The sequence below is a fragment of the Neoarius graeffei genome, chromosome 15, assembly GCF_027579695.1.
Source record: "Neoarius graeffei isolate fNeoGra1 chromosome 15, fNeoGra1.pri, whole genome shotgun sequence".
NCBI lineage: Eukaryota > Metazoa > Chordata > Actinopteri > Siluriformes > Ariidae > Neoarius > Neoarius graeffei.
In genome coordinates this window covers 12707408-12721005 of record NC_083583.1, presented here as the reverse complement: position 1 = coordinate 12721005, position 13598 = coordinate 12707408, and the positions used below count along the sequence as shown (strand labels likewise).

At 43.0% G+C, this 13598-nt stretch overlaps 1 protein-coding gene across 1 annotated transcript in view; it reads right to left on the bottom strand.

The window, feature by feature from the left end:
• sos1 (son of sevenless homolog 1 (Drosophila)) overlaps positions 1–13598 on the bottom strand; it is a 147970-nt gene that overhangs the window by 49947 nt on the left and 84425 nt on the right. The window contains exons 9-11 of the mRNA XM_060940873.1: positions 12271–12398; positions 10206–10497; positions 5737–6103 (exon numbers count right to left, since the gene is read on the bottom strand). Coding sequence (XP_060796856.1) covers positions 5737–6103; positions 10206–10497; positions 12271–12398 — 787 coding nt within the window. The remainder of the gene's footprint in view (positions 1–5736; positions 6104–10205; positions 10498–12270; positions 12399–13598) is intronic.

Here is a 13598-nt window from a genome sequence, read left to right as displayed (position 1 = left end):
GGCATTTTTGTTTAACGTGCTCATTCGAATAGACTGGTACCAAAATCCAGAATTGTGACACCCAAAGGCATTTTTGAGACAAAGGCCCAATCCCAATTCTAATTTCTACCCCTTCCCCTCCGCCTTCCCCTCGGCCCTTCCCCTTGAAACTGAGCTACAAGGGATAGGGCTTGAAATTCAACCCTTACGTATTGGGATAGCCCTTCAACGATCGCATACGTCATCGCGTACCTCCGTCAGCGTTTACGTTAGCAAAACGCGACCAAATGCGTTATTGGCTGCGACCAGCCGCTACAGTCAGAGCCAGAACCAGAAATCTCTGCTGGCAGGGTGTGATTTGTTAACTAACACCACTGAATGGGATATCTTTGGCGCTTCGTGCACCACATCCGACAGAATGAGGTGTCAGAACACTCATGTAAACAATAAAAGCGAGAACAACAGAACAAAACGTACGCAGTAAAGCAACCGAAAACAATACTCACTCCCAAAGCTTTTTAGCAGCAGCTTGGATTTCAGAAATCGCTGCTCATTCTCAGCTCGAAAGCGAATCAAGCGGCGTGTTTCCTCTGGATAACAACTTAAAACACGTAAATAATGGAGAAAATACATTTATGACAATCTTTCGCCGCGGGAGCCGCCATCTTTATGAAATCCGCATGAACTCTCACTGAAATCCACATAGCATTGTGGGAAATCACTCAAACCCCTTCGTTCGGAGTCAGCTCCTGGAAAATCTCCGTTTGGAGGGGTACAGAAGCCCTCCCCCTTCCCCTCCCCCTCCGCGTTAACTGGGATTGGGATACCCCTACCCCTTCACGTGAACGCGCAAAATGGAGGGGAAGGGCCAAGGGGTTGGTCCAAGGGGTGAAATGGGATTCGGCCAAAGTCGGCAAACAGTCTTATTTCGTCAATTTGGTTGTGCCGAATTCAAATCTGCGATATGCCGAGCTCTATCTGACCTCTGTTGACCACCAGAGGTCATTAAACTTTGGGCTTCTAAACGTCTCAGCTGAACCCAGTTTCTCAGCTTTCTAAGGAATGAAATGTACTAAAATGATTAATGAAGTTAGCACATGGCCTCGTTTGTTAAATGTTTGGGTGCTGAATTCATTTTTCATTTGTAAAACGACACATACAGGTTAATCAGGGTTAGTATATATGAGAGTTTTTTTCTTTGTTTTAAACTGGGTAAAGCCTTTACAAAAAACAACAAAGAAAAAAACTCTCATATATACTAACCCTGATTAACCTGTATACCCCCACATTTTGTATGCTGCTGAATCTGTCCTTTTTTCAGTAGCTTTGTATAAACAATAACCGCTAAATGTAATGCAATGTTATGTAAGGTGATCGCCTAGGCATTCTCATTGTGAAAAGTAAGTCACATGTACATGGACTGGCATTTAATGTTGTATTTGTTCCTTTCTATTTGTTTTTTGTCTGTTCATATTCTTTTTGGGGGAGTAAAGTCAGTTTAAAAATGCCGTTAAACGCATAGGCCTATAGGCCAAGTTTAATGACCTTGAGGTTATCAGAGGTCATATGTCGTTTTACAAATGAAAAATGAATTCAGCACCCAAACATTTAACAAACGAGGCCATTTGCTAACTTCATTAATCATTTTAGTACATTTCATTCCTTAGAAAGCTGAGAAACTGGGTTCAGCTGAGACGTTTACAGGCCCAAAGTTTCATGACCTCTAGAGGTCAACAGAGGTCAGATAGAGCTCGGCATATTGCAGATTTGAATTCGGCACACCCAAATTGACAAAATAAGACTGTTTGCCGACTCAAAGATGCCTTTAACTCCTTAAATAAGCACTTTTTTGAATTTTGGTACCAGTCTAGAATACGTTCACAGCCCGTCCACAGAAATTGTTTAGCGGATACTCGACAAACTAAGACTACTCATGCACAAATAGTAAAACGTATTATTCAGCAAAGGAAAACACAAAATCACTGATATGGTGAGGTTCGGAATTGGTAGACGGTGAAGGAGACGTTTAACATTTTAAAGGAGAACTGAAGAAGTCATTTTTAAACTTGCTTTATTTCTTAATTAACGTGTTATTCGATTACGTTTTCGGTTTTAGTAACCTTATATCGTGACTCGTATTGGCAACTCATCGCGATTAAATATTATACTTATCGGCCTGTTCGGTTTTTAGCCGTGTTGAATTTGGTCCGTTTGGTCCGCGGCAGGCGTCGCTTATCCGCGCGATCTTCACGAGGCTTGTGCGAGACTTCGAAACGTCAAGTCTCAGCGCCGCCATTTTGAAAACTGTTTTCCAAACGAAATGCTGCACAAAAACGAGTTTAAATGATGATTACTGCCGATGTTTTTCAAACTTTCCTGATTGCTGTTAAAACAAACAAAACTTCCGGCTTGATTACGTCAGCATTCGAAAGAGGGCGCGCGCGTCTTTTGACAGCGCTGGCAGATGTCGGTCGCTTTGATTTCCGCCGTACGTTTTACTTCCGTCCTACGATGTCTCGCACAGGTCTCAACGAATCTCGTTTACAGACGTCGCTTTGACATACGGACTGATATATTACAGAGCGCATTTCAAACACTCAGAACTTGCTATAGCAGCGACAAAACAGCAATCAAAAATCTCATCTCATTATCTGTAGCCGCTTTATCCTGTTCTACAGGGTCGCAGGCAAGCTGGAGCCTATCCCAGCTGACTACAGGCGAAAGGCGGGGTACACCCTGGACAAGTCGCCAGGTCATCACAGGGCTGACACACAGACACAGACAACCATTCACACTCACATTCACACCTACGCTCAATTTAGAGTCACCAGTTAACCTAACCTGCATGTCTTTGGACTGTGGGGGAAACCGGAGCACCCGGAGGAAACCCACGCGGACACGGGGAGAACATGCAAACTCCGCACAGAAAGGCCCTCGCTGGCCACAGGGCTCGAACCCGGATCTTCTTGCTGTGAGGCGACAGCGCTAACCACTACACCACCATGCCACCCCGATCAAAAATGCATTCCGATATTTAATAAAATGAGATAAATAGAATTTTGATGAGAAAAAAATTTGTCTTCAGTTCTCTTTTAAGAAGCGTCTCATGATAGAAGGTGAACGACCTATAGCCATTATGAGTAATAACATCTTGCTTCGCTGATGTTCCACATCATTAATACGCTGAAAAATTCTCACTGGTGGCACAGACGCATTGTATAAAAGGAAAAAAAAAAAAAACACTTAAAGATGTGCTGTTATTGGAAAATAATCAACTTCTAGATGGAAACGGTGACTTCACATCCGTTGAGATGCATCACACCTCCCTGCCTTTGATTATTACATCATCATGTGTTGTCCGTCATCCGTCCGGCAGCGTCCACATTTCATAAAAATCGCTTCTTCTCTCTCAATTCTTCACCGATTTTTATCCTTTTTGGCAGGAAGGTAAGTCTTCCAAGGGTGCATATAGCTTCTACCCAAATTTGCATAATTGCAATTAATAATATGGTGTAATTAAGCCCCACATAAATCGCTTCTTCTCCCTCAGTTCTTCACCGATTTTGATTCTTTCTCACATGACGGTAGGAGTACCGAGGGTGCATATACAGTGCCTTGAAAAAAGTATTCATACCCCTTGAACTTTTTCACATTTTTCCACCTTACAACCACGAACTTAAAAGGTTTTTATTGAGATTTTACGTGACAGACCAACACAGAGTAGCACATAATTGTGAAGCGAAACGAAAATAAATGGTCTTCAAAATTTTAAACAAATAAAAATCTGAAAAATGTGGTGTGCATTAGTATTCAGCCCCCCTGCGTCAATACTTTGTAGAGCCACCTTTTGCTACAATTACAGCTGCAAGTCTTTCGTGGTGTGTCTCTACCAGCTTTGCACATCTAGACACTGAAATTTTTGCCCATTCTTCTTTGCAAAATAGCTCAAGCTCGGCCAGATTGGATGGAGAGCGTCTGTGAACAGCAATTTTCAAGTCTCGCCACAGACGCTCAATGGGATTTAGGTCTGGACTTTGACTGGGCCATTCTAACACACGAATATTCTTTGATCTAAACCATTCCATTGTAGCTCTGGCTGTATGTTTAGGGTCATTGTCTTGCTGGAAGGTGAATCTCCTTCCCAGTCTCAAGTCTTTTGCAGCCTCCAACAGGTTTTCTTCCAGGATTGCCCTGTATTTAGCTCCATCCATCTTCCCATCAACTCTGACCAGCTTCCCTGTCCCTGCTGAAGAAAAGCATCCCCATAGCATGATGCTGCCACCACCATGTTTCACAGTGGGGATGGTGTGTGCAGGGTGATGAGCAGTGTTAGTTTTCCACCACACATAGCACTTTGCATTTAGGCCAAAAAGCTCAACTTTGGTCTCATCTGACCAAAGCACCTTCTTCCACATGTTTGCTGTGTCCCCTACATGGCTTCTTATGGCTGTCTTTCAACAATGGCGTTCTTCTTGCCACTCTTCCAAAACGGCCAGATTTGTGGAGTGTACGACTTATAGTTGTCCTGTGCACAGATTTTCCCACGTGAGCTGTGGATTTCTGCAGCTCCTCCAGAGTGATCATGGGCCTCTTGGCTGCTTCTCTGACCAGTGCTCTCCTTGCTCGCTCTGTCAGTTTAGGTGGACGGCCATGTCTTGGTAGGTTTGCAGTTGTGCCATACTTTTTCCATTTTTGAATGATGGATTGAACAGTGCTTCTTGAGATGTTCAGAGCTTGGGATATTTTTTTTTTCATAACCTGACCCTGCTTTAAACTTCTCCAGAACTTTATCCCTGACCTGTCTGGTGGGTTCTTTGGTCTTCGTGATGCTGTTTGTTCTTCAGTGTTCTCTAACAAACCACTGAGGCCTTCACAGAACAAGTGTATTTATGCCGAGAGTAAATTACACACAGTAGGACTCTATTAACTAATTAGATGACTTCTGAAGGCAACTGATTGCACTGGATTGTATTTAGAGATATCAGAGTACAGGGGGCTGAATACTAATGCACACCACATTTTTCAGATTTTTATTTGTTTATAATTCTGAAGACCATTTATCATTTTCGTTTCACTTCACAATTACGTGCTACTCTAAAAATAAAAAAAAAAAACTTAAGTTGGTGGTTGTAAGGTGGAAAAATGTGAAAAAGTTCAAGGGGTATGAATACTTTTTCAAGGCACTGTAACTTCTACCCAGATTTGCTTAATTACAATTATTAATGAAAAAGTTATGGACTAATTAAACCTTAACGAGCAGTTCAACAAAAATCGCTTCTTCTCGGTCAATTCCTCGCCATTTTGGTTCCTTTCTGGCAAATAGGTTGGTATTCCTAGGGTGGATATCGCTTCTATATATAGCTTGCAACATTTATTGCGCCCATAAGGTGGCCCACTTTAGATCGTTCTTTCCGGACTAGACGGGGCCGGAGCGAGCTACGCCCTCGTTGACTGTCTCGTTTTCCTCTAACAGCACACCCCAAGTGTTTGTTCTTCACTTCAAAGCTCGTCAGTGCTTGCCAGCTACGTTGCTGTTGATTTCCACACCTCACCTGGACATCAATAATCCATCACCGGTCCTCAAGTTCATCAGAAGATGCTGACTGGTCCAGGCAAAAATGCAAGACAACTATCATGCCAGTCAAAGATTATCCAAAGTATTTTACTGCAATGGTCTCGACTACCATGGAAACCAATAATCTGGCCTTCAAAATCATGCATGTATTGTACAAACCAGAGACACAGTCTTGCTCTGACCTGCATACATGTGGAAGGTGAGCCTCTCGATGAGTTTCAGCACCGTCCCTGCCTTGATTATTGGGATCCCAGACTGGGACTGCACGTTCTCTTCGAACACCACGTTCTCCTCCGAGTCGGGCTCTGCAAAGCGGTAGATCTCGGCACCGGGAAGCCTCATCTGCTCCTCTTTCTCCTCCTGCAGCATGGCCGTGTCAAGCATACGCTCCAGAGTAGAGCGGTACTGAAGTGAAATCAGCGCCGCCATCCAACCGTTCTTCTCTTCAGCAGACTTCGCTGCAAACACCACGCTGTTGCCGTCCTTCAGGATGAGCTCAAAGGCATGCCGGTACTCACCCTCCTTGTCGTCCTTGTCGTTGATTTGGACCTAGAGGAAGGGTGATAAAGGCGTTTTCTGTGCTGATCTGCAAGTTGGTTGATCGATTGTTTCTGCAAATACTGTAAAACAGACAAATGTCTACAGTAGAACTAACTGTTGAAGTTCTTTCCTTGAGTGGAAAATGACATGTCTATTCAGCTTGCCTTTCTCCAGGCCCTCGTTTACCTCTACCACCAGCATCTATCTTCTCTTTCCATCAACGGGTTCACCACCAACCCATCTGGAGTTCTACCCAACAACTTCCATCTACCGTCTCACAAACACCACTCGTCCTTTTCCAAATAATTTCATCAATCTGTCGTTTGTCAGCATTCTTCCCAACGGATGGATCCACCATCTGTCCCTAATATCCGTTTATCCTTCCTCCCACCAACGATCATCCTCCATTCACTCCTCATACTAACTGCTGTTTCTTCCCAATACCAACTACCCAACTTTTCCAACTAACACAATCCGAGCATCCCTCGAATTTCACCAATACTTTCTATTCATCTCTTCCAACACCATCCAAATGACATCTATCCATCTCTTACCATTATCACCTATCCACACTTCCCCATTTGCACGTCCACCATCTCCTCCCAGTGATATCGCTCACCTTCCCAGCATCATGTACCTACTCATCTATCCTTCTCCTGACATCCATCCATCAACTGACTTTTTTTAAATCAACAATACCCATCCATCAACTTTTCCCCCCTACCCCCACCAACTCTATCCATCATTCCTGTCAACTAAAACAATCCAACTATCCATGTTTACCCACCAACATCGTTCAACTGTCATTCCATCCCTTCGACCATCCACCAAACCCACATCTTTTCATATTTTCACGAGTCATCTTTTCCCAAATATATCCACTCATCCACCTCCCCCCAGACCATAGATTCACCTATCCAGCTCTTCTCACCAACATTGTCGAGCCGCCGCATTTTCCACCAACACAATCGGCTGATCAATCTCTTTTCAACACAAGCCCTCTTCCTTTTCTTCTCACACCTCATCCGACCAACACCAAAGGTCCATCAATCGCTCAACCATCAACGCTATCCATCATTCTTGTCAAACAATCCAACTCATCATTCCATTTCATCCCTTCAACCATCCACCAAACCCACATCTTTTCACATCACCGCTACTCCTCTCTTCCCAAATATATATCTGTTCATCCACCTCTCCAAGACCATGGATTCATCTATCGACCTCTTCTCATCAACAACATCCACCAACATTGTCTAGTTCAGGGGTTCTCAACCTTTTCTGCTTTAAGGCCGACCTATTCATACTTGTAACGAGTCGGGGCCCATTAAAAAAGATCCCCAATTATTTTGGCTCATCTATTCTAATAGCCTATTGTAACATGTTGCATTCCATTAATACATCACTCCCTGTTACAGATGGGAGCCCAGGACTTAAATAAACGCAATAAAAACAAACTGTTTTTAATTGTAGGTACACTACCGTTCAAAAGTTTGGGGTCACTTTGAAATGTCCTTATTTTTGAAAGAAAAGCACTGTTCTTTTCAATGAAGATCACTTTAAACTAATCAGAAATCCACTCTATACATTGCTAATGTGGTAAATGACTATTCTAGCTGCAAATGTCTGGTTTTTGGTGCAATATCTACATAGGTGTATAGAGGCCCATTTCCAGCAACTCTCACTCCAGTGTTCTAATGGTACAATGTGTTTGGTCACTGCCTCAGGCTACGTTTACATTAGACCGTATCTGTCTCATTTTCTTCGCGGATGCACTGTCCGTTTACATTAAACCGCCTGGAAACGCCAGGAAACGGGAATCCGCCAGCGTCCACGTATTCAATCTAGATCGTGTGTGGTCCGGTGCTGTGTAAACATTGAGAATACGCGGATACGCTGTGCTGAGCTCTAGCTGGCGTCTCATTGGACAATGTCACTGTGACATCCACCTTCCTGATTCGCTGGCGTTGGTCATGTGACACGACTGCTGAAAAACGGCGCGGACTTCCGCCTTGTATCACCTTTCATTAAAGAGTATAAAAGTATGAAAATACTGCAAATACTGATGCAAATACTGCCCATTGTGTAGTTATGATTGTCTTTAGGCTTGCCATCCTTCCACTTGCAGGTGGTAAGTGATATGCGCGGGGATCTCACACACAGCGGCTCAGTCCCGAATCGTGGCTCGTGCACTTCACTCGCGCGCTCTGTGAGCTGCGCAGGGCCGGAGTGCGCACCCTCCAGAGGGCACTCGCTGTTCAGGGCGGAGTGATTTGGAGCGCAGGATGTCTGCGGAGCCGAGCGTATCCGTGTATTGGCGTTGCTGTGTGCACGCAAATCGTGTATTGGTGTTGCTGTGTGCACACTAATCGTTTTAAAAACGTTAATCTGATGATCCGCTGATACGGTCTAATGTAAACATGGGCTCAGAAGGCTAATGGATGATTAGAAAACCCTTGTACAATCATGTTAGCACAGCTGAAAACAGTTGAGCTCTTTAGAGAAGCTATAAAACTGACCTTCCTTTGAGCAGATTGAGTTTCTGGAGCATCACATTTGTGGGGTCGATTAAATGCTCAAAATGGCCAGAAAAATGTCTCGACTATATTTTCTATTCATTTTACAACTTATGGTGGCAAATAAAAGTGCGACTTTTCATGGAAAACACAAAATTGTCTGGGTGACCCCAAACTTTTGAACGGTAGTGTATTGTATTTAAAACTGTATGGATGTGCCAGAAGCCAAACCCGGCATGCAGGGCATTCTCAGTCAAAAGGGATTAATGATCCAAAAGTGAAGTCTGGTCCATTAACACAAGAACTTATTGCCATGTTTGTGTTCAGCAAACAAGCAAGTTATTAAAACCAGGAAGTACACTCAAAAGAAGTGGATATAGAAACCCCTCAATGGGATTCGATCCTTACACGCTAACAAAGAAGGATTTTTCCTATGAAAAAGATTTACTTGCTAAATTTGACATTAGCAGAATAAATTTTGATCCTATTATAGCAGGAACTAAATACAAAGACAATAGTTATGCGTACTATTAATGAACTTAATGTGAAAATTAACGGATTCAAGTTTGGTTTTTTTTATAAAGACGATGTATATTTTTCGTCTTCTGTATTTGTAATTATTTGTATCTGTACATGCACGACCCCACCAGCTCTGCTGATCAACTTATTGTGTTTAAATAAAGTCGTTCATTCATTACGAGCTGGAAAATTATCCATCCATTGAGTTCCCCGACGTCTCAAACTACCTGGTGCTGCAGACATCGTCCTACACGGACACACAGATGAAAACCTGGACGAGTATGGAGGAGAACAACTTTTTATATATGGCTGGGTTAAAGAGCTGGGGATCAGGACACGACAAGATAAATCCTGTATCGTTTTTGCCCGGGTAAGGTGGAGTTTCTGGGCTTTTTGTACGCGTCTTTGAGAAGGTTGCAAGGATGCTATAAGTTTTAGGTCTTCCCTTCCAGAAGGCAGCACAGATCCATATAATTTACCACACATTTATTTATTCAGCCACCTGTGCACCCTCTCTCTCTCTCTGTGTGCGCGCGCACAAGTGGGTTAAATGTGACAAAATAAAAGGCTTGTTGTTCTTAATTTACCCACAAATGTATCTATTCCACTTGAAAAGCGTACGGCAATCCAGCTACCGGATTTGGGACACCACGACATCCTGAACTATTTAGTATTTGGCTTGAAACTTGAAAAAAAATTTGCGGCCCACTAAATGGCGCTTCGTGGCCCAGGCCGAGTGGTTGAGAAACACTGGTCTAGTTAACCCGTTTTCCACCAACACAATCATCTGATCAATCTCTCTTCAACACCAGCACTTATCCATTTCTTCCCATCAACGCCATCCATTTGTACACCTCATCCCATGAACACCAAAAGGTCCATCAACCGCTGAACCATCAACTGCTCAACCATGTCTTCCTACTTTCATCCATCATACTGCATCCCAACCTTTTTTTTTTAAATACCATCTCTTAGTCCATCAATCCCACTCAAGCATCAAGCCACCTGTTCCCACCATCATCCATTTTTCCATCTCAAATATTCAAGCCTCCATGATTCCATCCATTCCCACTTACCTTGCGCATGAAGAACTTTTCTTTCAACCTGTATTCGGCAGCACTGGCCCCCGGCAGGCGTGGCTGTCCGTGGTTGGACTTGCAGCAAATCATCAGGCCATCGAAGAGGAAGATGTGGCGCTCGTGCTTGGCACCTACCCGTGTCAACGTGCCCTCCATTATAAACTCGTTGCAGCACTGGCCGATGTCTTTGCCCTCCCAGCCATCGATGTTCCTCTGGATCTCGTTCATCTTCTTGATGGCCAGGTGCTTGCCCTTCATCTGCTGACTGTAGAAGCGGCAGGCCGACTCGCTAGAGAAGGAGAGCCGAGGGGGAAGGGAAAAAAAAAAAAAAGCAAAAACATTTGTGCAAAGCCAATACTGCCAAGGGAGGGGAGTGCAAACAGAAAGGGAGGGGGTGAGAACGAAAGCAGGGTTCTGTCACTCACAATACTTCTACACACAAGCATTGTTTTTCAACACTGAAAATAGAAACCTTGCGACTGAAAGGAAGACTGGCTTTGTCTACAGTAGCAGTGACTCAGCCACATGGAGGTTTCTCGTCAGCTTAAAACTGATTGCTCAACCTATCGAGATCTGAGAGTCTAATTCGACAATTAGGAGAACCTAAGAGATGGCTTGGCGAGGTCACTGATGGAGAAAAGATCTGCATCGCTCTCTCTCTCAAAATCAGATTGCAGTGATTTGCTTGTTTTTAATTCATTGTGGTTAAGATTTTCTGCTGTTATACAATCACTCAGGTTGGAAGGAAGGATGGGGACAATCAGGAGGGGATTTACAACAGCCAGTGGTAGCGCGGGACTAGTGGGGAAAAGGAGCTTACTGATGTTTTCTGGAGTGCAGCGTTTTCCAATCGCTGGCTCTTTCCTCATACCAGTGCCTGCATGTGGAACGTGTGTTTCAAACAGCCTGGTGCCTGCAAAGGGTGGCGCTGAGGGCATGACACACTACACTATAATGCCTTGATACTCAATAGCAAAATGGCAAAACAGCAACAAGTGGATGGAAAGAAAAGAGAGTCAGAGTTTTACTCTTTCCTCAGGTATACAAGACCAGTTGATTCATATTGCCTTGCTTTGGCAGGGATACATAACGAAATCTGGAATAACAGTAAAACAAGATAACAAAAAAAAAAAAGTTCAACAACCCCAGAAGACAGATTGTCAAAAGATTTCCTTCAAACTTGATCTGTCAAATGCTCTCAGGTGGAAAAATGACCAAAAGGAGCAGCACCGTCGATTGACCCTTTGTTCTTACCCTCATACAAAGAAGTCAAGAGAAACAGGAAGGCTGCTCAGAGCTACCAAAAAAAACAAAATGTGCATTTGGAAATGTGGGAAAAACAAAACTAAAAGCCACCTACCGTAAAATAAGCCATCCTTTCCCCATAAAAAAAGACTAGAACCAGGTAAAAATTTCAATCACCAAAAGAAAGAGGGGAAGATCTTTTAAATCCACTTCGTTGATGCCATTTTGGATGGTGAAGATGGGCCGTGGAATGATTCGGTGCAGAAATTCAAGATTTTGAAACCCAAACGAGAAGCAAAGCCCCAAGAGAAGAAGAGATGCTGAACTCTGCTTCCAAAAGATTTGAATTTCTGTCCCGCAAATGTGCACCTTCTCTCTCTCTCTCTCTCTCTCTCTTTTCCATCCTGAGAACAATAACAGCCGGGCTGGACGGCCCAAACCCTGACGCAACATCCCTGGGACAACATGCTGACCCCCCTCACTCGGTCATACACCACGGCTATTTTAGGGGCAAGGGGTGGTGAGGGAGCTCAGGACCGAGTCTGGGTGGAGCGGGGAGGATGGGAGGGGTACAGGAAAAGGTGTGTGTGTGTGTGTGTGTGTGTGTGTGTGTGTGTGTGTGTGTGTGTGTGTGTGAGATTGTTGTGTGTACAAGCTTTAAGTGAGGGTTTGAGTTTCATATCTAAATGCTTTTCAGGCTGAAGTGTGTGAGATGATCAGGTCGTCAGAGTTCCAGTTCAGCAGCTGAATCTGACCCTGATCTTCTCCTCATGCAGAGGTTTTTTTTTCGCGTGTGTGTGTGTGGACACGTATGTACCTGAGTCTTCTCTTGGCCAGGCTTTTGGAGCAGATCCTCTCCATGCTGCTCTGAAGGTTGAGGAGTGCAGTGATTGCCTGCTTCAGACGTTCCTTATCGTCCTCATCCTCACTTTTCTCCTCCAGTTGCTGTGATGCCAAAGAACAGGGAGATTAAGCACAACAGAAAGGGAAAGAATGGAGAAAACGAGTAAAAAAAAGGAATTTAGAAAAACACGGGGGATAGAGAGAGAGAAAGACTACAAAAAGTAAATACAGACAGACCTGTTGGGGGGGGGGGGAGGAAGAAAGAAAGAAAGAAAGAAAGAAAGAAAGAAAGAAAGAAAGAAAGAAAGAAAGAAAGAAAGAAAGAAAGAAAGAAAGAAAGAAAGAAAGAAAGAAAGAAAGAAAGAAAGAAAGAAAGAAAGAAAGAAAGAAAGAAAGAAAGAAAGAAAGAAAGAAAGAAAGAAAGAAAGAAAGAAAGAAAGAAAGAAAGAAAGAAAGAAAGAAAGAAAGAAAGAAAGAAAGAAAGAAAGAAAGAAAGAAAGAAAGAAAGAAAGAAAGAAAGAAAGAAAGAAAGAAAGAAAGAAAGAAAGAAAGAAAGAAAGAAAGAAAGAAAGAAAGAAAGAAAGAAAGAAAGAAAGAAAGAAAGAAAGAAAGAAAGAAAGAAAGAAAGAAAGAAAGAAAGAAAGAAAGAAAGAAAGAAAGAAAGAAAGACTACAAAAAGTAAATACAGACAGACCTGTTGGGGGGCAAGAAAGAAAGAAAAGAGAAAGAAAAAGACAAGACTACAAAAAGTAAATACAGACAGACCTGTTGTAGGGAGGGAAGAAAGAAAGAAAGAAAGAAAGAAAGAAAGAAAGAAAGAAAGAAAGAAAGAAAGAAAGAAAGAAAGAAAGAAAGACTACAAAAAGTAAATACAGACAGACCTGTTGGGGGGCAAGAAAGAAAGAAAAGAGAAAGAAAAAGACAAGACTACAAAAAGTAAATACATACAGACAGACCTGTTGGGGGCGGGAGGGAGGGAAGGAAGGAAGAAAGAAGAGACAAGACTACAAAAAGTAAATACAGACAGACCTGTTGTAGGGAGGGAAGAAAGAAAGAAAGAAAGAAAGAAAGAAAGAAAGAAAGAAAGAAAGAAAGAAAGAGGCGGGGGGAAGCAAGCAGGATTGAGAGAGAAAAAGACCAAGAAAAAAAAAGGAAGAAAGCCAGACAAGATCAAGAAAGAAAGACAGACCAAGGGGGAAAAAGCATGCAAGATCAAGAAAGAAAGACAGACCAAGGAAAAAAGACCAAGCAAGCAAGACAAGATCGAGTAAGAAAGAAGGAAAGACAGACAGACCAAGAAAA